Genomic DNA, 25,979 nt, shown 5'->3' on the forward strand with positions numbered 1-25,979 from the left:
ATTACTTCCTAGGGGTCATTAGAAATGGTGCTGAACTTTTTATAAAAAGTGATTGCATTATCTTCAGAGTTCTGACCAAGTACCAAAAGATTACTCAGCTGTAGCTTAAGCTTCCTCTCTACTGTATATTGTAAAAATTCCTTTCATTGTGCACTTGTAGTAATGATAGTATAATTTTATTGAAGTGTTCTCCTAATTTACATAATTTGTCTTAATTGAAGTGCTATTTATGCAGAGACTTAAATCACTTGTAAATAATTGCTTTGATTCCATTCTAGAGGATTAAGTGTTCAAAAGAGCATGATTTATACATTAAAAACTTTAGCACACTTGGATTGGAAGAAACTGTGCAATGTATAATTATCTCTAAATTATCTTATGTTTTTAGGAAACAGAAGTAAGTTGGTTTCTAAAAGAAATTTAGGGACAAATTTTGGAAATAACTCAAAAATTCATTGTTTCTTGATCGAAGTTTGTGGTTAATCCACTGAATAATGCAAAGGGTGAATCTGATTAAGAATTTCATCCTGATAATTTTACCTGTAAACCTGAGAGTACTGGGTATCACACACTTTTTATCTGCATATCTTAATTTTTCTGCATAAGCTTGTATGAGATAAACTTGTAAAAGCTTAGTTTGGTTTCTTTTCAGTGCCCCTGTCTGCTCCTAGGAATTTACGTGTCTCAGATGAGTGGTACAACAGATTACGTATCAGCTGGGATGCCCCACCTTCAACAACAATGGGTTACAGGGTTGTCTACAAACCTGTCAGCAGTGAGTTTTTAAACTGATTTTTTTGTGGTCACTTTTGACTGAATGTCATCTTTCACTCATTTTGTTCTTAAATCTATCAGTTGCAGTTACAGCCTCGAAAGTGTTATTAACTGTGGTGCCTCATTTTTGAATATGAAAGTTTCACAGTCACAGATTGATGCGGCTTGGAGAGGATCTCTGGAGATTATCTGGTCCACCTCCCTGAACAAAACAGGGCCAACTTGGAACAGGTTTCAGTGGACCCTGTCTGGTTGAATTTATAATATCTCCAAGGATGGAGATTTTTAAACTGCTCTAAGCATCTCTTCCAGTTTTTGACTACTGTCACTGGAAGTGTCTTTGGTAATATATAATAAAAAGTTCCCATGTTGCAAAATTTGTCTTTTTTTCTCCTACATTTTCCTGTTTGTCTCTGAAGACATTCTGTCTGTATCTTCTCTACCACCTTGCATAAGGTAGGTGTAGACAGCAGTAGATTTCCCCTTAGACTTCACATGTTAAGGCAGATTATTTTCACAACTCTTTCGGTCTATGTTTTTTCATTTTATCATGACTCTGTTTCAGAGACTGTTTGCTTTTTTCCTGTTCCTCTCTTCTGTATTCTCCTGTTCTTCAATGTCATTCCCCTTACAAGAAAAGATTTTCATTTCTTCTCAGACATTTGACATTTTATTCATTATTCATTTCGTATGTGCTGCATCCTTTTTGCACCTGTACATTGCAGCTAGACAAGACATCCAGAATCCTTCAAATTTCCTTAGAAAAACAGGGTCCTCTATTGACAGCAAATCACAGATGTATGACTATTAAGGGACTAAAATACTGTCCAAAGACAATACTGCTGCCTGTTTTCTGCAGTGTATCCAGAACAACTAGGGGAGGTGATGAAGGAGCTGTTTGATGTCTGATTTGGGAATGTTTCATTGTTTTCTATTTTCATTATCATCTTTGTACAGTATTAAATGATGCTGTTGTATAAGAGGCCCTGAGGGACTGTAGTGCTGGCTGGCTTCTGCTGTCCCTCCTTTTGGTCCTGGCACACAGTCAAACTGGAGAGATATTTGGCTGCTTCTTTAGAGCACTAGTAAGTCACTGAAGCAGAACAAAAGGGTCTTAACAGATGCCAGTGTCTAGCTCTGCCTTAATGAATCCCACTGCCTAATTTCCCAAGTGTGTTAGTTGTGTCTTCTATCCATGCAAGGATTGAGGAGAATGTCTTTGTATTACTCTATGGTTAAAAAAAAAAAGGAAGAAGAATTAAAAAAGGACAAAAAATAGCAGTAACTTTAGGAAAATGTGTAAGTTTTGCTAATTTTGTGGATGAACAAATGATTTTCTAATTTATTTCATTTTTTGCAGCTCCTGGTCCTGCATTGGAGACCTTTGTAGGGGATGATATTAATACCATTCTGATTCTAAATCTCTTCAGTGGAACAGAGTACGGTGTTAAAGTATTTGCTTCATACTCAACAGGCTTCAGTGATGCCCTAACAGGCGTGGCCAAAACCTGTGAGAATGATTTCATGCTGTTCAGATCTCTACAAACTGCTTTTCCTTGCAACTATGGCTTTCTACAGCTCCCTGAATAAATTTTCAAGTGGAAAGCTTTCTTAGTCATGTGCAAACTTTTTTTTTCCTGAAATGAAACTCTCTCTTTTTATGAGACTATACCAGGCTTTAAAGTGATCTGCTGGACATCAGCAAGACATAAAGCAGATATTATTTATTAGTCATAAATATATTTGCCTAGTAGTAGATGTAAATTTCCTTAATGAAAAGTCTGTTTAGAGTACTTTTTCTAGCTCCATATGTAGGATTATTTGCTCTTTATATAACTAAAGCTCAATTTTAAATTAGATTTTGACATAAATGCTACTGTTATGATACTTTCATACTTATTGTAACAACTGAATTTTTAGCAGTGTTCATTATATAGTTTTAAGTAAATTGCATAAAGTTCTAAACCTTGTTTTTGAAGGTTCACTTCTTTTTTTAATTCTCCTTTTAGATTTTCTTGATGTTTTTAAGTAGCTATGGACATTATTTGTTAAAAATGAATTGGCACTGGCTTCAGTGTAAATATGTATATATTTTTTTTTCTTGTATGTCTTATTAGAGGTATAACTAATTTATTATATGTAATTTTCAGTGTATCTGGGTGTGACAAATTTGGAGTCCTACCAAGTCCGCATGACGAGTCTGTGTGCTCAGTGGCAGCTTCACAGACATGCTACTGCTTACAGGGTAGTTATAGAGTCACTCGAGGGTAAGTTACTAAATAGTTCGATATGCAGCTACAGCCCAAACCAGAGACTTGAATTGCATAGAAATTGTATGCAGTTAGACCTGTAGACAGGCTCCTGAAATACTGGAAATGATGGACAAAGGAGAGGTGTGTACATACTGACAGTTTCAGAATGGAAGTAGCATCCCTGTCCTTTTATGTCAAACACGTTGATAACTTGTGCATTTTCTGTCACAAACTTTCATCTATCAGTAGAGGAAAGGTGATTACTTGAGCTTTTCACTGCCGTGAGGAACAGAAGATGGATAAGGATGAACTGAATACATCAAAGTTTGTAAATATACTACCAGCAGTAGCTCTGTAGGATTAGGTTAGACAGGAGAAGAAGGCAGAAGGGTAGAAAAGCTCTGAATGAATCCAGACCATGCCCACAGAATGAGAATGATGTCCAGATTTGTTTGTTCTCTTTCTATTGATGCTTCATGGTAGCTTATAGTAGTAATGTTACTCATATGGATAAATATGGCACAGTTTTATGCAGTCTCACAAGGTGTCTTGATGCTTTTAGCACTGTGCATACAGAGGGTAAATTACATCCTCTTCAGCCTCACTGATTCTCATGTGTAGCCTGAAGACATTATGGACAAGTCACTATTTGTCCAGACAGCTCTCTTATCCCAAGTAGACATCAGTGGTCTTTGGACTGGCGGCAAATTAAAACCTTGGATAACTTGAGAAAAGTGCAATTAGTAACACTTAATGGGCTATGTTAAAGGTATCATGAACAATAACACCAATCTTAAGGCAAAAAAAGGAATGACCTTTCAGTGGACTGGCAAGTAGATGGTGATAAGGTTTATTTGAAGCCCTGAAATACACACAAGCTATTCAGATAGCAGAGATCTTGACTTACACAAGACAGCACAGACATCCCTCTCATCTGGGAGCTAGCCAACATTCTACTTTCTTCATATAGAACTGCTAGAATTATTTTAGTTGAGCTGAAAGCACCTAAATGTGAGCAGAAAAACCTAGAGTGTGAACAAATGTTTCTTATTAATAAATCTTAATGGATTTGTTTGTCAAATCAGGTATGTGTCTGGTCGGGCAGTGATCAAATATTTTTATACTAATGTAATACCTGATAAGCATTGAATAACTGTCTTTTTTAATATATTCTGTAAATTCTGAGATCTGTTGCTTGTATTTCACTTCTTCCTGCTGCAGAATTTAAATGGTGATAAAGTTTTTCTTATTATTAAAACATACCTTATGCAATTTCCAGTACCCAGCCTTTTTCTATTGTCAATGTATTTTCCAATTCAGAATTTAGCAGAATCAGTTTTGGAATCCTGTAAATGATATTCCTTAACCATCTTGCAAAGTGGTTACTAGTGAAAGCTGGAATAGATCTAGTTCAGTCTCTTTTGTTGTGACTAAGCACATTAGAGATGTTGAGAACCAGAGGGATACACAAAGGATGCCACAGAAGTACATAATGCAAAAATTCCCAGTTAGATAATTTAGGACTAGATCCACAGCCCATTCATGACAGTGATTTTTACTGCCTTCAGTTCCTGGGGCAAAATTAACCTTTTTTTACCTGAAGATGTTTGACACATTCCTCAGCTCCTACTTAGTATGAAGAATGAAACATTACAGAGATCTCTGCACAGAGGTTAATTTCCAAAAGTAAGGTAGCATGTAGTTTATTAACTTATGTCAACCTCTTACACTTCATATGTTGTCATGTACCCTTCTTATTTATGATTTAAATTACATTATTCAATAAAACAGGGAAAGAAGAAGTTTTTTGTTTCTTTTGTAATTCCAGATGGAAAAAAGCAAGAAGTAAATCTTGGTGGAGGGACGCCTCGACATTGTTTCTTTGAGCTGATTCCTGGAACCAAATATAAAATCAGTGTTCATACACAGCTTCAGGAGCTGGAGGGCCCTGCTGTGAGCATCATGGAGACAACGTGTGAGTAAAACAGAGGAGACAGAGTTCACCCAGCAGCAATAATGCTCAATTGCTTCTTGTGTTCTGCCCTTTGCCCACACACATGCTATTCCTACACAGTTTCCTTTAGCTGAGTTATTAATTTTTCAAGTACACTGTGACTCCTCCACAGAGGTGCAGGATTCTTACACCACTGCTGTGAATTAATTAAGTCACATTCAACAACTCTATTGAACTTCTTAATGAGTATGACATAGGAAAGATAGTTTAGTTTTCCTCATAAAAAGTCCTACCCATAAAAAAGTATAGGATACTTGGAACATCTGTGACTTTGGGGAAAAAATACAAAAAAAAAAAAAAAGAAGGCAACAGAGAAAGTTCTGTTCCTGCAGCTCTTGATATTTAGTAAATTTAACTGGCATTTGAAGAATTTGCAGTTAAATGGGACCTTGGAACACAAGTTAAGTGTTTTAACTTAAACATCAACCTACCAACCAACCAGACTTTTAAATTGTTATTAGTAGCAATACAAGACAGGCCAAAGCACCCCCTGCCAGGTGTTTTTGAAGGTAAGATCCTGGCGCGGCCTGGGCAGCGCTGCAGCACAGCAGGGCCTGGCCCAGCCAGAGCCCAGTTACCTGTTCAAAGGCCAGAAACAAGAGAGCTTTTCCTGGGCCTGGTTCATCTTTAAATGTGATTTCACAGAGGTGTACGCAGCTCTCTTAAGTGGTTTAGCACGGTGTCAATATTCAAATGTAGCCAGCTGATTGGTTCCGCCAGGCCTGAGTGAAGCTGCCAAGGTCCCCACGGGGAAGTTGTGGACTCTCTCCTCAACTGAAAAACAATGTTAAAGCACAATACTTCCAGGGTGAATAAAAACATACTTTCTGTTACTGAAGACTTTTGGTGAGAAAAGACCAAAACAAAGGGAGCTGGGTTTGTTTAGCCTGGAGAAAAGGAAACTCAGAGGTGACCTTATCACTCTCTACAACTTCCTGAAAGGTGGCTGTCGTCAGGTGGGGTTGGTCTCTTTTTCCAGGCAGCAACCAACAGAACAAGAGGACACAGTCTCAAGTTGCATCAAGGGAAAATTAGACTGAATATTAGGAAAAAGTTTTTCACAGAAAGAGTGATAAAGTACTGGAATGGTCTGCCCAGGGAGGTGGTGGAGTCACCATCCCTGGATGTGTTAAAAAAAGACTGGATATGGCACTTGGCGCCATGGTCTAGTCGAGGTGTTAAGGCATGAGTTGGACTCAATGATCTTGAAGGTCTCTTCCAACCTTGTGATTCTGTGAGTTATGGATTCTAGGTCAAGAGTAGTGCTGGCACATAGTCTACTCCCCTGGAGAATCTTAAAAAGCCACAGTTTCAGTAGAAGTTCAGTTGTATTATTGTATAGTAACAGTGTATATTCAGTGTCATATGTATGTATCACACTGAATATACAGCCATTAATTATTTTCTATTAGTAATATTCTGTTTCAGGTGACATTTCTTGCATGCACTCACATACATTTTTCTCCAATTGCATAACTAGTTGATTAGAGATAATGAGTATTTTTAATGTGGAGATGAATAGAAAATGCTGATTATTAAAGATATTGGGCTTTAAGCATGTTTGACTATTCCTTCTTCTATTCCCCAGTACCTTTTCCTACTCAACCACCAACAACTCCTTCAACACCACCTCCACCACCTACAATCCCACCTGCAAAAGAGGGTAAGTGCTACATGCATGAGTTTCTAGAAATTTTAAAGTGTTGATGCAATCTTTTTCTGCTTCTGATGGTATTTTAGACCTATGGGGAGCAAATCTCACAAGACATTTGCTGTAGAAACACTGTTAAGGCAGCTGGCTGAAATTTAATGAGCCAAAAATCTGACCTCATTATTGTACTGTTAAAATTTGCCGAAAGGGTGGTTAATATATGTGGTACTTCCTTTTTCCAAAACTCCTAAACCATACATATTTTGCAACTGAAGCAGACATCCTAGGGTAGTTAAACTTCAAAAGCAACATTATTTTAAAATATGTCTACTTTAGGTAATGTGAAAAGTAGGGGCCGTGTTCAGACTCTCTTCATTAAAAGTGGACTTTATTATTATTTGAATGTGTAGTGTTTTGTACAGAAGCTCATAATATTTCTGTGAGAGGAACATTATTGGTGGAGGCTGAGGATCAAGTTGCACATCAGCTTGAAGTCAGTGGACCAAACCAACATATAAAAATAGAGAATTTAACCCAGGAGCACAGGGAAAAAAGACCTTATATGTGTGTGTGCTTAGAACTGCATGGGAGCAGATAATGAGGGGTTTTTGTTATCCAAGGAGTAATCAACAGAAAAAGAAAAATACAGCTTTGTATCTTCATGCCCGATTCTCTGGATTTAGATGAAATATGTTGAAAAACATAACTTTGGTTTGAGACAGTTTGCTTCTGACCCCAAGCAAGAGACTTGGATTATGTGAAGTGCTGAAGGTTCCCAGGTCCCATGGAAGAGTGAGAAACTTGTGTGAGCAATTGTACAGCTGCTGCAGGCCATTTTGCCTAAGAATGGGCTGGAATAAAATGAGATGGGCGAAACCTGCATTGCTCCTATACAAGTGCAGTTGAAGTGCATTAGACACTGCAGACCTCAGGGTAACTTTTTGAATGGAATAGTTTCCCAGTGGGAATCTCCACAGCTGAAATTATGTCATCTTGCTTACTGTGTCATGCTAGGAGTCTGGCATTGTGTAAATTCATGTGTGACTTGACTTAAAAACCTAAATAAAAATAGAAATTACTAAATTATTAGCCAGACTTCAAAGAAAAATTGAAGTGTGTTCTATGATAGGATCTATTGGTGAAGACAATTCTCCCTTGAAGAGCTCAGCTGGTTCTACACCTGCACTGAAGTCAATGCCAGCAGGTCTGTTGGCTGAAGCATAATCAGCTAACATTAAACAAGGGCTTTTAGTGATGGTTACATTTTCTTAAGCGATTTATCAGATTTCATGAGGAATTGAGGCATTTCTTGCTCTAATTCCAAAATTCCTTCTCTTCTTCCTCAGTGTGCAAGGCAGCCAAAGCTGATCTGGCATTCCTGGTGGATGGGTCATGGAGTATCGGAGATGACAATTTCAATAAGATAATTAACTTTCTTTATAGCACTGTTGGAGCTTTGGATAAGATTGGTCCTGATGGAACACAGGTAATCAGTGTTTGCAGAGATGGAGGGTGCATGGACCTGAAAGGGTATTTCAGACTAGACCAAAAGTTAAATGAATCAAGAAGTAACTGACATAATTTCACAGATCTGTGAAAATATAAATTGTTCTAGGTCAGTATCTGTTTTCAATACATTTTTATGCACATCATATGTTAAAATTCGCAATATAAATTTTGGTAGTATGAAGGCTAAGTATAATTTCAATCTCCTCTAATTCTAATGACTTTTGACTTTGCTAATGTTTTTGGTGTTCACTGTAGTTTTAGTTATAAATAAGCTAAAAATGGCATTGAGAAGGAAAATTAAAGATTCTGTTATTTTTAATTACACACTCTATAGGATCTACAGTGCTTGAAATAAAATTTACAATGATGTTTCCATTTGCGTATTTGTTAAGAGAGGTACTCCAGAACAAATTATTGGCAAATAAATTACTGTTCTAAGTGTTACCTGTATAATATGTGGTCTGGGATCACACTGGAAATTAATTTAAACTTGTTCAAACTCTGAAGAATAATTAGTTTTTACTGTTTCTTGCTATACAACTATTTTTCCAGAATACAGTTAATGGTGCTTCTGAAACTTTGTCACAATTTAAACACAATAGTTCCTTTTAAATCAGGGGTACCTCTTACGGAATTTGAAGATCAATGTATGCTTTGTGCCTTCTAAGGGTTTAGTGTACAGTATTGTAATACAGGGTCTTAATTCTTCTAGTGTCATATTTGACAAAGGCAATATTTCAAAATATATTCCTGAATCTTTCTATTACTTGCTTCAGTCTTGCTCCCTAGCTTAAGTTACTTATGTGCAGTTATTAACTCATGGAGACTGAATTAAGTCCCAGCAGTTCTGAGTGTGAATAACTGTACACATGTGAGCAACTGAATACAGGATTTTGCTTTTGGGCTCGATTATGCTTTGGCTTCTGCCATCCTGTTTGCTGCAAAATTAAATCAGAAAGTGTTGGATGGTTGCCAAGGTTGTAGAGAGTAAAATTGAACTTTATTGAGTGAAAGCTTTCTTAAAGAGAAAAAAAGTCTGGCTTCAATTTAAGGATGAAGAAAAGTTACAAGAGAAATCCTAGTTTTAAGTGGTCAGATTCACTTACTTTTTGCTTACACAGTGGGTGGTGCTTTTGTAATGAATATCTTCTATGTGCACAGGTGGCAATAATTCAGTTTAGTGATGATCCCAGGACAGAATTTAAATTGAATGCGTACAAAACAAAAGAGACTCTTCTTGAAGCTATTCAGCAAATAGCCTACAAAGGAGGAAATACAAAAACAGGTGAGAGGTTGTGACTGCAATGCAGATTTTTTCCCTGCTTCTTTCAGCAGTATTTCTTTTCCATTTGCTAAGTGGTTTAATTAATCCCTGTAAAAACAGTGATAACATGCTATCTCCACACTGAAGCTGAAAGGCTGGGCTCTGAAATTAAAAAGTCGTTGTAATCTGTAGTTTACACACTTCAGCCCCTACTGCTGCATATTCACCCTATGGACTAAGAGTGATAACATGGATCAGGGAGGTAGGGGGAGGGGTATGGGTAGGAGGGCACAAGCAAATTAATTTTGGAGCAGTGGAAGGTGGAATGGGGAGTACCATGAAATCAGCTTTGCAAGTGAGCAGAAAAGTGAGAAAGGAGAGAAGGGTGGAAGGGAGCTTGCAGAGCACGTAGAAAACTGGAGAGAGTGCAGGGTCTGCTAGGTTATAAGCCAGGACAGTTAAGCCCCTGTGGGGTGTTTAAGATTGGGAGGGGAAAGATGACTGTTAAGGTTGCCTTTCAATTAATCCCTTAAGATAGCTATCTGATATAAAGAAATTATAGATAAGGGTTTAAAGGGTTAAAATCTGTTTTAGTTGGAAACCATATATTATTTTCAGACTGCACAGAAATTTCTTGCAACTGTTGCATTGCACTCATTTTCAGCATTATCAAAATAATTTCCTATTTATTAGAATGCCATTCTCAGTTGTTGATGTAGATATTGCCCTACAATCCAGAAAAGGAAATGTTTGTTATCTCTAACCCAGCCAGCAGCTAAATACCACTCAGTGCTCACTCACTGCCCCCCCCCCACAGCCCTGGTGGGATGGGAAAGTGAATCAGAAAAGGGTAAAGCCTGTGAGCTGAAACTACAGTTTCATGTTTGAAATGAAGTAAACACAATAATAATAGTAATTAAAAGGGGTATAACAAATAGAGGGAGAGAAACCCCAAGATAAACAGATGAAGCTCAGTACAGTTGCTCACTACCTGCTGACTGATATCCAGCCCATTCTGGAGCAGGGATTGGCCCCTTCTGGCCCACTCCCCCAGTTTAGACCGTGGGTAGGATGTTCCATGGTACAGAGTATCCCTTTGGCCAGTTTGAGTCAGCTGTCCTGCACACACTCTCCTCCAGTCTTGTGGAGCTGCTCAAGGGCAGAGAGTGAGACACTGAGATGTCCTTGATTCAGGGTAAACACATCTTAGCAACAACCAAAACATCATTATCAACATTAGCCTCATATGGAGTCCAAAACTCAGCACTATACTAGCAATAAAGAAGAAAATTAAGTTTATCCTAGCTGAATCCAGGACACCCACACAAATCATGTTCACAAGCTTCAAGCTTCACCTTCTGGATTGAAAAATGGATGGCTAAAGGCATTGGAACTTGAAATGTTACAGTCAAAATCAAGCTTTTTCTAAATCTCGATTTTAATAACTACAGAATGAACAAATTGACAAGCAGGACACAACAGATTTCTTGTTTTATATATGTCTAACATGTCAAATGAGAAGCCAATAGAAATTGGATTTATCTCACAGTCAATGTCAATTTTTGTGTTACAGGCAAAGCCATTAAACATGCACGAGAAATCTTATTTACTGGAGAGGCAGGCATGAGAAGGGGCATTCCAAAGGTTTTGGTTGTCATTACTGATGGGCGATCACAGGATGATGTGAACAAAGTCTCCAGAGAAATGCAACTAGACGGTAAAACGTGTGGTTTTAAAAACAATTCACGTGTTCTTTCTTTTCTCATTAATTGCATCTACATAAGTGTGGACTTGAGGTAAAGATAGCATTTGCTCCAGATTTTCAGTTTTAAAGAAAACAGAAGTTGCTGAGAAACACAGAATATCACGAGGATATGACTAGATTCTGGATATTTTTAGTGATTAATGGAATTAGTTTTTATGTTGGCAGCAGTGCTAAAATCATATAGTAGTCAATGGAATTGTTCTCAGAATGAAGAAATTGGGGAATATGATCCTGAGAATCTGGATTGTCATCTATAAAATGTAGTCTTGTGGTTATGAGCAAATTGAACTATTTTGTTTTCTACACAAGAGGGCCACTGAAAATTCTTATACTGTTTCTGATTTGCTCTCATGTTATACTAATTACCTGTAGGAACTTTTTTAAAGCTTCAATTTTCGAACCTCAAGCAGGCACACCATGTTGTGAGTCTCAGTGTAAGAACTGGATTAATTGTTGTAGAAGTATTTATCAAAACCCAAAGGGCACAGTGTGCCACCTGGAACAAAGCTAAAGGATAGAAGAAAAAGGATATCTTCCTTTTAATGTGAGGTGACCTAAGGAGAAATTACATTTGTGCTTTTTACTTGCTTTTAGCTTTGACAGCTATGAAGTTCCCAGTGTATTTCGCTGATTTCTTAAACCAAACATAATTGTCCAGCTTGGCTTCCTCCTTGTTTTTTGCTAGTTGCTGACTGTAGGGGCTTCATAAATAAAGCATATGACAAAATAGTGGGCTTACATAACCCACTTACTTGTTTTAAGTAGCAGTCAAGAAAACCATGTATCTGTGAATAAACTGGAGTTTGTGTCTAAGCTGAACAAAAATGTTCGTCTCACAGGTAAGTCTTGCAGTTGCATTATTAGCTCCTGGCCTGGGAATGACCTCCAGAGAAGTTGGCACTTTGTGAGGGTTCAGTTGCTGGGATGTAGTACAGGATTTCCCCTCTCCCATTTCCACTGGGCAATGAGGCTGTAGATAGGTTGGAGCAGCTACTGATGGGCAGCTGTGATGGAGGCTGGCACAAAGAGGTGCTGATTTTGGATGGCATGTGAAAACATTGTTATAATGTATTAAGTCAAAGTTTTGGTATGCTAAAAGCTCTGAAGAAGGTGATGAATGCCTCTGGTCCTCATTCAGATTTAAAAATAATGTTGCTTGACTGGTATAAATTTGTGACTGAGCCATGCTAGAACAGTATATCTGTTAACTATATTCAGCCTGATATAGAGAATTTTTTTCCTTCATCTCTCATGGGAAGGAAAAATATTCAGCCTGATATATAGAGACTTTTTCCTTCATCTCTTATGGAAAGGAAAATGTTGAAAAACTTAATGGCTCTTTTGTTGCTTCTGAAATATGTAGGATACCGTTTCCATTTTATTAAAATCTTCTAAGTCAGTCTCAAATTTTGAAAAATATTCATGCTAAATCTATACAACAGATTCAACCAGTAGTTAAATTGCTGATGAAATGTGAATGCATTTATTTCTGTGTTCACTCATGAGACAACTTGGGCTTGAAATCATATATATACTAACACATAGCACAGAAAATATCTGTGAAGGACCTACAGGAAATTAATTTTTCTACTTTGTATTTATTCTGTACTTGATACATGGATATTTTTGTGCAATACAGTGTAGCATTAAACTAGAAAAGCATTTAGACATATGCTAAAACTTTAAACTACCGAGTAGTCATATATCTTCAAAAAACACTTAAGGTTTAACTTTAAACAACTAATTAAGCATAAATAGCCAGAATAAATATTTCACAGAGAATGTTTTACTTTTATTTTAGACTACATAAGTGAATTTTCTCGAGCTGTAGGATAATAATAAAATGTTCATGTTTAATCAGGAAAGGAGTCCGTGTAAATAAATACATTTTTGTTCATACTGTATTTCTACTCTCAAAATCAATGACTCACAGAAGTGGTTTTTTTTTTCTTCTACAGGTTTTACCTTTTTTGCTATTGGAGTGGCTGATGCTGACTATTCAGAGTTAGTTAATATTGGCAGCAAGCCCAGTGAAAGACATGTCTTCTTTGTGGATGACTTTGATGCCTTTACAAAGATTGAAGATGAGCTGATCACTTTTGTTTGTGAAACTGCATCAGCAAGTTAGCCATTTTGATTTATGTTTGTTTCTAAAATAGCTGCTAAATACTGGGGAGATTGTAATTATTAATTTTCTATTAAGACATGTTCATGATCTTTTTAATATAATTTACTGCTGAGATTATAATTCTAATTTTATTTCCACAGAAGATAAGGAAATGAAGGTTTTGTGACTTCAAAATAATTAATAATTGTTTCTATAAAGCCAGAATGCAGCCACTGGTTGTCAAAATCTCATTTCAGAAGTTGTTGACATTTCAGAATCATAGAAGTTAATTATATTTTGTTTTCTAGGCTACTTTAACGCTCTGTAAGAGTACTGCTAGCTGCATTCATTCTTACTTAGGTCACATGGTAATTTATTAATAGAGATCCAATTATTAATGTTGGTATTATGAGAGAAAGTAACCTAAGAAAAAGCACAAAACACTCTCAAATTCTGAAATCTGTGAAAAAGCCACACTTCTGTCTCTTTATGAAAATTAAGGAATAGACATTCCAGAGCAACACCTAATGATTATTGGTCGGTAATTTGCATGCTTTTGGGTGTGTGCCCACAATTTATTTCCTTGTGTATAAGCCAGGAAGCAGGCACTTTGTAGCTGATGTGAATAATTTGTGATTGTAAGGAGTCCTTGTGCATAGGGCTGTGAATTGTCACAAGGCTGTGAGTTGTCAGAGCAGGTAAGCAAAAATAATGTTGCTTGTGAGCCATCAGTTCTGAGATTTTGACCATGAGCTCTACTTTTAATGGTAGAAAGAATGCTAAGCATTTACAGTACTCAACAGTATAATTTATTGATCATTTGTGTTTGTTTTCTCAAAGTGATTTTCAAATGTGAGTATCCTGGGGTGCCATATTTGGTTAATATACTGCTTTAGGCTTGTTGATTTCCCAGGGCACCTTTCCTGAAATATATTAATGACCTTGCCTCCCTGCCTAAAGAAATATATAAACCAGATTTGCAACTATTTAAAATGTGAGCACATATCTTAAGGACTGTTCTGGTTTCTCTTGCTCATGAAAACTATTGTAGAGTTTGAAATGGTACAGAGAATGACAGCTGCAGTACTTGAACTTGAGATGGGTTAGGCTGGAGAAGCTCAAACAGAGAATCAGGGAACACTTGGTTAAACCACAATATAAGACATACTTTATTTTATGCAACAGGCAGTGAATTTGTTGCTTTTTTCCCAACAAATTTGAAATTGCTGAAGAGGTTGTGAAGTCAGCTTTATAAGGAGGATTAGACAAATTAACAGACAAGAAATCCATAAAAATATATTATATGGAGCACACAAGGACCACCCCTTAATGTCTTTGCTGCAAGCCTTGGGGATATTGAGAAACATCAACAGAATGGAGTAGGAAACAGTCAGGTTTGCCTGTCCTTCCTCCTATCTCGTTTTGCTGCACTTGAGGGTAGAGTGCTGAGTTTAGGGCTGTGTGCATGTTTGCTCTGACTCAGTGGGACATTTCTTGTATACTTAAATATATCTTCTTTTCTTTTCCAGCCTGCCCATTGGTAGTTAAAGATGGCAATAATTTTGCAGGTACAGTATTTTTATGTTCATTTTTGTTTCTGATTAATGGAATAGTTTTCATTACATTGCTTTCACAGTACTGGGCAATACACTTCCCTTCATGCTAACAGGCAATGTAATGAAACTCTTAGATACAATTGGTGTTGCCTCTTTTTTTTGTATCCTCTAATGCAGTATTAATTTAAATTAATAAAATATACCTTTTGATATCTTCCAGGATTTAAAATGATGGAAATGTTTGGTTTGGTTGAAAAGGAGTTTTCAGCTGTGGAGGGGGTTTCCATGGAACCTGGTACATTTAATGTTTTTCCATGTTACAGACTGCACAAGGACGCTCTGGTATCCCAGCCTACCAAGTATGTATTCACATATAAATACTCAAAAAACACATGAAGATAATTTTCTAGTGCAGGCAATTATTCATTTCAGAGACTAGTATTTTTAAGTCAGAAGAGCAGAGGTGCTAGTGTATTACTGTGATATACTGATGAGTAGGAAAACTTTTTGGTGCTCTGACCCTTCAATCAGTTTAATGAAAAAAATAACAACTGTAGCTAAAAATAGGTAAGACTGCTCGCTATTTTGGTTTTCCCACGTGCCTGTTTCAGGCTTGTGTCTGTGTAATACCTGGCAATTCCATACAGGCTTATGGTCTGGGTAGATTCCAGTCTGCAGCACTTTTTGAAGGGTGCCTCTGGAATGCATGTTGAAGTCTCATGGAGTTCAGCCTGTCCTTGAAGCAAGTGTTAGAATGAGAATCTGCTTCAGCTGTCCTCAGTCACTTTTATTGCAGTCTATGTCCTGCCATTGGTTACAAAGGAAGATTAATCCACTTATGTTGAAGTGAGTCTGATGGGGTGTGAACCCCTTATAGCACCTTCCTGGAAGGAAAGACATCTTTCAGTCACAAGGACTGTATCTTGGGAGGGTTATGGAGGAGGCCATGAAGAATCCCCTGACTGATTTTTTGTAGTCATTCCTCAGAGAGGAAGTGATGGAAACCTGTTTCTTATATGAACAGTGTCTATGTTGTGCTGGGTTCCTCTCAGTCCAGACCTCCACTTCATATTAAGTGACACTAGGGAGAAGCAGCGGCTCTTTTGGATTACTTGTGGGAAGGTGTAATGAAAAATATTCTTTAGCTAAGACAAATAAGAAAGAAAAACAGTGGGAAATAGGAAGTTTATATTAGATATCATCAGTGTGTGTGTTTATCCTGTTGTGTCTCAGCTGGATCTGTACTTCTTGGTGCTGTTTCACGTTCTTTTTTTTATGTTTCTTCCTGGGCCTCGATGGACTGAGATGTCAAGGGATTAACATTTCTCACTTCTTTTTCCCTTTCTACTTCTTTCTAATTTGATCTTGTGCCTTTATATGCTATTCTCTAGCTTCCACCAGTCTTACTGCTTCATTAGGCTTTCACTCCTTTTTATGGTTCAGAGAGCACCTTTCTCTGCATGATCCACAGGTACGTCTGAAAAATACCACTTGGCTTTGTCACCTCACCTGTGCACTGAATACCATTAATTTTATTCTCCTGTTTGAGCTGTGTATCCCCAAACCTTGTGTTTAACCTACTGTAGCCTGGATAGCTGTTCTGATGGTCCATGGTAAAGAGGCAGGAAGGGCCTTTGTATGGGCTCTACAGAGGTGTTTGTTTCAGTCATGCATGTGGACAGTCCAGGGTCAGAGGCAAAGGCAGTCTCCTGGTGAGGGTCCAGGTTCAAGTACATGGAATATTTGGGGTGGGGGGAGCATCAGAGACCAGGGGACATGGGGGCAGCACAAAGGTGGGGTTAGGGCATGGGAGCCAGTGGGGAAATGGGGTGGGAGTGACCGAAAGACTGAAGGACAAGGAAGGGACACGGGGCTGACCCAGGGAACAAAACAAGGGCGCACTGACATTTGCAGTGAGAGAAGCCTCTTGTGTCTCCCTAGCTGGGAATGCCTCTTGGTGTCTCCACATTAACCCACCCTGCTTATTGAATTGGCTTTCATTCTTGTACAATGGACAGACTTGTAAAGGCTTTTTTCTTTTACCTATTGAGTTCCCTCTCTTTCTCTATGGAAAATGGGCAGTGTAACATCACATTTTATCATCTACTGACAATGTGCAGAATATATGATGATGTATCATATTAACTCTCTTTTCAGCATGATTCATACCTATACTACTTTTATGTGCCAGCAACACCTAAGAAGGAATGGGTTGTATTTGGGGAAAATAATTGTTTGAACAACTCTTGAGGCTTCTTTCAGATCCCCTTACTATGGTTTTAAGGAATCAGACTAATTACCATTTAACACACAGTCAGTTGTCTCAGACACTTGTCCAAATGTTTCATTTTAGGATTTGTCAGCAAAAGGTTATATTAAATTTGAAGTAAGAAATATGTTTTGGAAATTACATAAAATAAAGTACTTCTTTAATATCATAAACAACCTCTCTCTTCTGCATAAATTCTAGGAAACTTAATTGTATTTCAGTATGTGATCTGTTATGACCTCACTTTCATTTGTTTTGGTTTTGAAATATATAGACTCTATTCTCTATATTTTTATAAAGCTTCCTATAACAGTCTATCACTCCTAATTTTAATCCGTTTATAATGGTTTAATAACAAAGGACATGTGTATTGAGACTAGTCTTCCAAGAAATTTCCATTTCCATTGTCTCCTAAGTCAGACAATTACATAGGTTCTGAGATTGGCTACTGTTTGTTAAAAGCTTTAAATTTAATTAATTTCAGCTTTATTTCCAACTTACCTCTGATTTGATCTTCAATTTAAAAAAAAAAGTTTAATTTTAAGGTCAATTTTGTAAATTTCAAGGGAAACAATAACTTCTACTTTCTTCATAAGCATTCTTTTAGAGTTATCAAATTGAGTAGATTTTATACACACTTATATTGCTTCTCAGTCTTGATTTATAAGGAATATACAGAGAAATAGAAAGCATGTCAAGCAAAATTCTGATGAATAAATCACCAGATTTAATGTTGTTTCAGACAACATTAAAAGACATTATTTCTCTTACAGGTATTTGCATCCTGAAGGTCTCCCTTCTGATTACACCATTACATTTCTCTTTCGGATACTCCCGGACACACCTCAGGAGCCATTTGCTCTGTGGGAGATTTTAAATGAAGCATATGAACCACTGGTTGGAGTTATTTTAGATAGTACGTGTTTTGTGTTTTATCAGTGATTTTAACTGTACAAAAGATTAATTCTGTGTCTAGATTTATTATTGCCAATGTTTCAATCTGCTACCAGAACAACCACCTGAATCTGGCAGAGGGTAATCTCTAATGCATGTTTTTTTAGATTCAGTTTAACTGAATTTAATTTGGAGTCAGTGTTAAATTTTGAGTTAACTCCTTTAAACTGGATTCCAGGGATCTATACTAGATGCAGTTTGATGTGAGGTACTCATCTGCTTTTAAAATTTCCAATGCTTTGAACGTGATTCCAATCAAATCTGTCTTGATACAAGCCAGTGGTCCTGGGAGCATGTGTAGAGGAAAAGCAGTCTGTTGAAAAGCAGAGTTAGAACCACAGCCTGATGGCTCTTAATTTCTGCTTGGTTTTACTTTCACAACTGTGAAACAGGGATTATAATTTACAGGGTTTTACTGTTGAGAAGATGAAGCTACTGTGATACATCTTCTTCAAAGCTGCCATTTTATCACCTTGAAATAGGTGGGAATTAGGAATTTAGATGGCTTGAGGAAGAGTTTTTCTTGTCCAGCTCCCACAGAGACCAAATGGGAGAGTAGAACAGGGTAGACATGGCTGAGGTAGACTCAGAACTGCTGGCCCGTTCTTCCTGTCAAACAAGGAAAGAGCATTTCTCTGATATAAGTTGCTACTTCCAGGTCAGTATGTTGTTTAGGATTGTGTTTTACTAACCTTTGACTTGTCATCTTTGGTCTGCTTTTTTAAATGCAAATTGACTCTTTCAGATATTGTATCAGGACTTTTCTTTAACACAGTGCCCATAATTTTGATCTCACACAGATGGTGGAAAAACCCTGACTTTCTTTAACTACGACTATAAAGGAGATTTTCAAACTGTAACTTTTGAAGGTCCTGAAATAAGGAAGATCTTTTATGGGAGTTTTCATAAGGTTAGTAATGACAGTAGGATTAAATAAGCACTCTGAATAAAAGCTTTGAAGTTTTTTGTGTTTCAAAATCATGTTTCATTAGGTCAATTACTGCCAAAAAATATATTTTGCATCACCTACTTTACTGTCATAAATATCTGCAGTATTAGATTAACATTAAATCATAGCTTTTTCACGAAGCTGAGGTGTTCAGTTTTCATCTCATACTTTTTGCCTATTTTAGAGTTCATTTTAAAATACATAACTTAAAAAGTAATTTGGAAAACAAATCAGCTTTTCCCTTTAAGATTTGGGTTGGCAGTGTCACTCAAAATAAAATGTCTAGGAAAGAAAAAGTAGTTTTTCATCAGTTGTCATTTTTAAACATATTTTAAGAGCTATGTGTTGAACTTTCTTTTGTTATTTCAGAACTTTTAGCATTCTTTCTGAAAGCAGGTGAAGCAGTGCTGGGACTGTAGTACCTATTTGTAGGTCATTTTTTCCTGATATTTGGATCTTTCCTGAACAAAACAAACAAAAACTTTGAGTGTTTGTTCATGACAGGACAGTTATAGCTAGTCCTTCCTACTGGGAGTGTCTGCTGCATCAGTGAGGGACAACAGACTATGATCAAGGCAGAAGGAAAGAATTTAGTTGTGCTCTGCTTTCTGTACTGCATTTGATGCGATTTGAGTTTTTTCAGTGTGAAAACTTCACTGTGACAGCTTTTGCTGTCAATGTATAATTTACAAACTAAATTTTGCTGCTTAGTTTTGGCTTTTGCAAGTGGCTGGCTATAATAGCTGTAATGGTGAAAATACAGTTGTCTATGCAAGGAATGACCACATAAATCAAGGGTTCTATGGGATCTGAGTGGTATATGAACACTGTGTGCATCTCCTGTTGAGGCAAAATATTTACTTATTGAAAAAATTATGTAAGTTGCAAATTTCTTTGCAGATGTTCCAGAAAAATAAACTAAAATAATTAAACAGATTACAATCATAGACTAATTCAGGTTAGAAAAGACCTCTAGAGGTCATCTAGGTTATTTGCTTTGGAGAGTTTGAGTTTCATTAGCAAACATGGAGTTAGGAGTCATTTCAAAAAATGTCCCCTTTTTCCCAGGGAAAGAACATATATCCCATATGCTCCTTTGTATGCTAAAGCATCTTCTCTTTTGCTTAGTTGCATGTTGTTATTAGCAAGACCACGGCCAAGATAATTATTGACTGCAAGGAAGTGGGTGAGAAGACCATTAATGCAGCAGGAAATATTAGTTCTGATGGCATAGAAGTGCTGGGGAGAATGGTGAGATCCAGGGGACCAAGAGACAATTCTGCACCGGTGAGTGGAACAGTAGCAACTTTTTCTACCATTATAAATATCCTAAGATACAACTGTTTGGGAACTTTTCAGTTACTTTTATCTTGAAGCCAAGTGAATTAATATTTTAAAAGGTATCTCAGTATTTCAGAAATTCTGCAGTAGTTGTCAACTTGGCAAAATAGATTGTGTATTATTCTAATAAATGGAATCATAAGATCATCACTGTTAAAATTTTACTCTCAAAAACATGTACACACAGTTGATACATTCAGATATGACTTGTGTTCCAAATTGAATTACATCGAGTAAACCAATGTATAACTCCTTTGCCTGGAATTATTTAAACTTTGGGGTTTTAATTTTTTTTGTAATTATTCCCCATGTCTGTTATTCCCTCTGATTCTTTGTCTGCCCATTAATTCATTGTCTGTTCACTAAGAAAATTGAACTGGTTTGGCATAGACTGTCCCCAAAAGCCCCCATCTTAATATACTAGCTCTTTTATAATATAAGATATTTTCAGTGTGAAAGGTCTCCCCTCGCCTCCAGTTTAAGTGCTCAATCATTACTCTGAAATTATTCTCTAAAAGTAGTAATTGATTATTCTTTTTGCATGACAACCAATGAGAGCCTTTCAATTTTGTTTTGTTTGGGGGGGTTTTGACTTTTTTGTGCATAATAGTGTTTGCTAGTTTTCCTTGAACTTTCTTGATCTGAGAACAAGGTTAGCAGAGAATATGAATCTTGAACCAAGGATTGATTTGAATAAGAATGAGGTTTCAAATATGTATTTTCTTGTTAATGTATGAAAATACTCTTGGTTAGTAAAAAAGCCCTCAGAATATGTCTCTGTCACAAAAAAAAGAGCTTTTAGGACTCAAACAGATGGATAATAATTATATGAAGCCTGTAAAGGCAATTACACAGATAAACCTTTGTATTCACATTCCAATAGAAACAGAAAAAGACAGACTTAGGAAATCTTGGAATTAGAGAAGGCTTTGTAAGAAGTGGAAAGAAATGTGTCTTTTGTTAGGACATAGTAGTCTATACAAAAAAATTCAGACTGCCCACTCACTGAAAAATTTGATTTTGTTCAAATGATATGTAAAAGTGATGTAAGATTAGAAATGTGCAGATGAAGATGAAAATTCTTTAGTAGTGTAAAACTGTCTTCTAGTATTACCATATATACCAAATCAGAAACAAATCAAGAAAACACCCAAATACCATCCTCTGAAGTCTCCATTCTGAACAATTTATTCATATTGAGTAGTTCTTTAGATGGTCACATTTAAGATGTGAATAAGCTGGTTTCCTACTCCAAAAATTGGAGGACATCAAGGAATCTAGTAGGAGGCAGGATAGAGGTTCTCAGAACAGCTACTAGATTAGTAGATCTCTTAAGTTTAGAGATGCTTATTACATAAAATAAAAGCAAGCAGGCAGTTACTTTGGAACAAAACTGTGGATGTTTTGTTCTAACCGTATTCAAGTGGAACAGTTTAACATTCTCAGAATGTTTTAGTGTATTTTTAAAATAAATCAATACAGAGCAGCCATTAGAGTTTTGCCAGACATCTCAATTTTGAGGAAGTATAATTGTACCAGTTTTCTTTCCCAACAATACATACAGTGTGCAATGGTAAAATGAACAGGCAGGGATGGATGGATGGATGGATGGATGGATGGATGGATGGATGGATGGATGGATGGATGGATGGATGGATCAAAAAGGAGATTAGGCTCAAGGTGAAATCTTTTTAACACTCCTGAATGAGTCATCCCAGGATTGGTTGTAGCCAGAGCAATGAAACCTGACTGGGGCCTGAAGCAAATAATGTTTTCTGTTCCTTCAGTGGGATTTAATTAAAAGTCGAACTTTTAAAACATTATCTACAATTCACAGACCTTCTCTTTCTTGATGTTTCCTCCTCTTTGAACTTTGTTTGTTTGCATGTATATGTACTGTTAATAGTATTGTCTAACCTGAGCTGTTGAGAAGCATTTGCAGAACTGCAGATTGCTTAGATGAGAACTTTTCCACCTTACTGATTCTGCTTGCAGGGCTGGATGTTTAGAAAGCAAAATCACTATGAATGCAGAGACTTATGAATAAATGTTTAGCAGTCGCAAAGAAAGCTTTGTTTTAGGTTTTAGCTTGAGTCAGAACAACCCACATAATGTTTGTAAAAAAGAATACTGAGTCATCTAACATTAGGTTACAGCATTTCAGAAAATGTCTCTTTGCTCTTTAACTTACAATAACATACTGTATTGCTGTGGCTGTCCAGATTGCCTAGTCCAGACAAAATGAGTATGTGTACATACCTATGCATAAATTTAGCTAACGCTCATCCTACCATTGTTCAGGATAACAGAATAGCTTGGGATGGACTGGGTTATGGAAAATAATGGCAATACAACTTAACTTCTGAACTTAAGGCTCTCTACAGAGCCAGCTAGGGCTGCACCCTGTTGCTGGAGTGTCTGATGGGCTTGAGGGCAATATCATGCAAATGCCCAGGTATTCTGCGTCCACTTTCATCTGCTGCTGCACTCAAGCTAGTGAGGCCTCTTGGAGTTAGGAACTTAGGGATGTGTGGCAAGGAGGGAGGCATCTGAGTGGCTTCATGTGGAACCAACTTGCATTTGACACAGCCTTGCTGGACTCTGGGAGGTCTCCATAGAGCCAAACTGAGAGTCCAAATGCTGCCTTCTTGCTGCTCTTCAGCTGTCTGAGGTGTTTTGCATGGTGCCAGCTCATTGTGCCTGCATCTGTAGTACAGCAAATTTACAAACCAGCTAATTTTCTGGAAGGTGAGGAGAATGTCTAGTTATATGAAAGTATGCCTTTATTTAAAATATAATATTTGACTTTCATAAGAAAAGAAATGAGGCAAAACCGAAACTGCACATATGTAATTCATTTTAACAGCTTTAGAAGCAATGCAGTTATAAGAAAATTTTAAAATTCCTTCCTCTGTTCTGATCTTAAAATAATGCCACTGAAAATATTGGGAACAAACCCATAGTTCTATCTCTAGCAGTTCCTCAATGTTTTTAACATGTGGGGTTAATTTAATGGGATGTTCTGTTCCATACCACTCTCTATTCAGTATGCACATAAACAAGGCATGGAAAAAGAATAGAAATAGTAACAGAAGAAAGCTTCATCTCTCTAGATCCCTTTGTTCAGTCAAGGCTGTAAAGGAGGTAATTGGCTTTACCATTGAGTCCTTTTTAGTATATTGTTTCTGAGCATATAGAAGCCACTATTTTTAGCAAATATGTGTGTTCTTGCAGATTACATTCTTGTCCAAACCATGTTCCCAGACCTGTGATGGGAATTTTCTTTTCTGCCCAGTGCTGTCATGTGGTGAGCAAGCTTTTCCCCATTCTTAAGCTATCATTGCCTGGGGATAAAATGGATGAGAGAGAGCATATTCTAAAGTAAAATTAAACTGGAAAAAAGAGAAATATTATTTGTGGCTCAGCTCCAGTATAAATAATAGTCTACAGAAGACCTTGTCCCAGATAAAATCTGAACAGCAGACCAGAGGGTTAAGAGGAATTATTCCGAGAAGTTAAACTTTCTTTTGCCTGACTCTTGATGTCTGTTCTGCTATAGAAGGATATTGGAAGACACCATTGGGCAAAATAAGGAATTCAAGCAAGAAGTGGGGGAAAATTCAACAAATGCATGCAGCATTTAACTTTGAACAGCTTTGCTCAATTCATGTACTATCTGATAGTTCAGATGAGTTGGTTAGACACACATTTGGTAAAAGCAGTGGATGTACCATTTTGGTACCATTGTGGCTTGCTTCTCAAAGTCAAAAGCCTTTGTCTAATCTGAGTATTTGAATCAAATTGGCTTTGCTTGCTGATGGCTTCATTTTGCACTGATCTTGCATCTAACAGACATATTGTACATCACCCTTGTTTTGAAACAGCTGCAGTTACAGATGTTTGACATTATTTGTGCTACCTCATGGGCCAGTCGAGACAAATGCTGTGAACTTCCTGGCTTGGTAAGAAACCTCTTTCAAGGGTTGTAGAATTTACCTTTTATTTTCTGCTTTGTTGAGACGAATGTTTTATTGGAAATTCATGCTTAAAGGTTTCTGAAAAAGTCATTCTCTGCTTGGATCACTTGTCCTACTGAAAGTCAATAAGACATATTTTTTCCAAATCCAGTAGGTACTTTTGAGTACTGTGTCTTAGACTGTACTAAATACTATGTCTTAGACTGATAAAATACCAAACGCTTGAAATTCTGGACATCATTCTTCTCCTATCTTAACCTTTTCATAGAGAGATGAGGAAAATTGTCCTGCCCTTCCTCATGCTTGTTCCTGTTCAGAAGCCAATAAGGGTCCCCTCGGACCTCCTGGACCACCGGTAAGGTTATATTCAGCTTTGTAGTGAACTGTACCAAATAGTCCACTGCCCACCTTTATTTCTACACATGTGAATATACTGCCATTGCTTAACTAATAAGGTTAAATTACACTTTCAAATGTTGGCGAAGAGATAAAATTATATTCAGTTTATATTGAAGGTGCTATAAATTATGTAAAGAAGTATGCACTGAAGCAGTTGTCTATTCTGTAGACCTGGAACCCTTTCACCTGTCTGTAGCATTAGATATTGCACAGGTAATGCCATTTATTATCAAAATTTTAATCACCTGCTCTCTGTCTACTCTAGCAGACGTGTATTGAATGTAGCTTGGAGTATAGATTTCTGAAATGCTCAGTTTACAGATTTTTTGTCGATTAAAGATATGGAACATAACAATGCCACTTGTGTAGTACATGATGAAAGAACACTTTTCTGTCTTAAAAGCCCTATCTAAGTACAATATTTATTGGAAAGTAGAACTGGAACTACAGGTTCTTCTGAGAGTTCTTAGAGACAGAGAGGTATCCAAGAGCCATGAATGGAAGAAATAATGAAATAATCTGCCTTGGTGGAAAGTTGAATTTCATTTATTTTCATTTTCCAGCAAATTATGAAATGTACGCTGTTACAACTTTTACATATGCTTAGTGATATCATTTTGAGTTTGCTGTGTAGATGTCAAGAAAGTGTCTAAGTTCCTTGTGTAACCAGTGGGACAAGATAGTCTCTTGTAGAAGACAGTTAAATAACTTTCCCTCTATGTCAGTGTAATATCTTAGATGGAATAAATCTCCTTTCTCATTACTGTCTTGTGGAAACTGAGACAATGCATCTTTATTGACAATTAAACTTATTGGCTTGTGGAAACTGAGGCAATAGAGATACAGGTCCATTAAATTTTGATAACTCAATCTGCATTTCAAGGCTGATTTTTATCAATTTAGAAAAGCACTGCAATGGTCCATCATTGCTTTGGTTTAACAAGAATCCTGACTGGGATATTTGTTGAATGGCCATGTTTTTTTCTGTTATAATTAGATAAATATGATTGGTGTCTTAGCGTTGGTTGCCTCACTGAGTGAGTTTGAGAGGAGGCTCTCTTGTGAAAAGTTTGAACTGTATATTTCTCTGCTCATACTGTGTCCTGGATGCTCCAAGGGCATGTTTTTAAATGAAAGACCCAGGGAAGAAAGTAAAGGAAAATGGTTTTGGTGTTAAAGTACACAAATGACATGAGAT

General features: G+C 36.9%; 1 protein-coding gene across 1 annotated transcript in view; it reads left to right on the plus strand.

Moving 5' to 3' along the window:
• Nucleotides 1–25,979, plus strand: part of COL14A1 (collagen type XIV alpha 1 chain) — a 110,162-nt gene that overhangs the window by 58,378 nt on the left and 25,805 nt on the right. The window contains 16 exon segments of the mRNA XM_062514935.1: nucleotides 653–775; nucleotides 2,135–2,284; nucleotides 2,925–3,041; nucleotides 4,855–5,001; nucleotides 6,629–6,703; nucleotides 8,038–8,177; nucleotides 9,362–9,485; nucleotides 11,038–11,181; nucleotides 13,188–13,352; nucleotides 14,866–14,904; nucleotides 15,113–15,251; nucleotides 17,935–18,077; nucleotides 18,916–19,025; nucleotides 20,193–20,351; nucleotides 24,290–24,367; nucleotides 24,651–24,737. Coding sequence (XP_062370919.1) covers nucleotides 653–775; nucleotides 2,135–2,284; nucleotides 2,925–3,041; nucleotides 4,855–5,001; nucleotides 6,629–6,703; nucleotides 8,038–8,177; nucleotides 9,362–9,485; nucleotides 11,038–11,181; nucleotides 13,188–13,352; nucleotides 14,866–14,904; nucleotides 15,113–15,251; nucleotides 17,935–18,077; nucleotides 18,916–19,025; nucleotides 20,193–20,351; nucleotides 24,290–24,367; nucleotides 24,651–24,737 — 1,940 coding nt within the window.

This window comes from Cinclus cinclus, chromosome 1 (genome assembly GCF_963662255.1).
Source record: "Cinclus cinclus chromosome 1, bCinCin1.1, whole genome shotgun sequence".
NCBI lineage: Eukaryota > Metazoa > Chordata > Aves > Passeriformes > Cinclidae > Cinclus > Cinclus cinclus.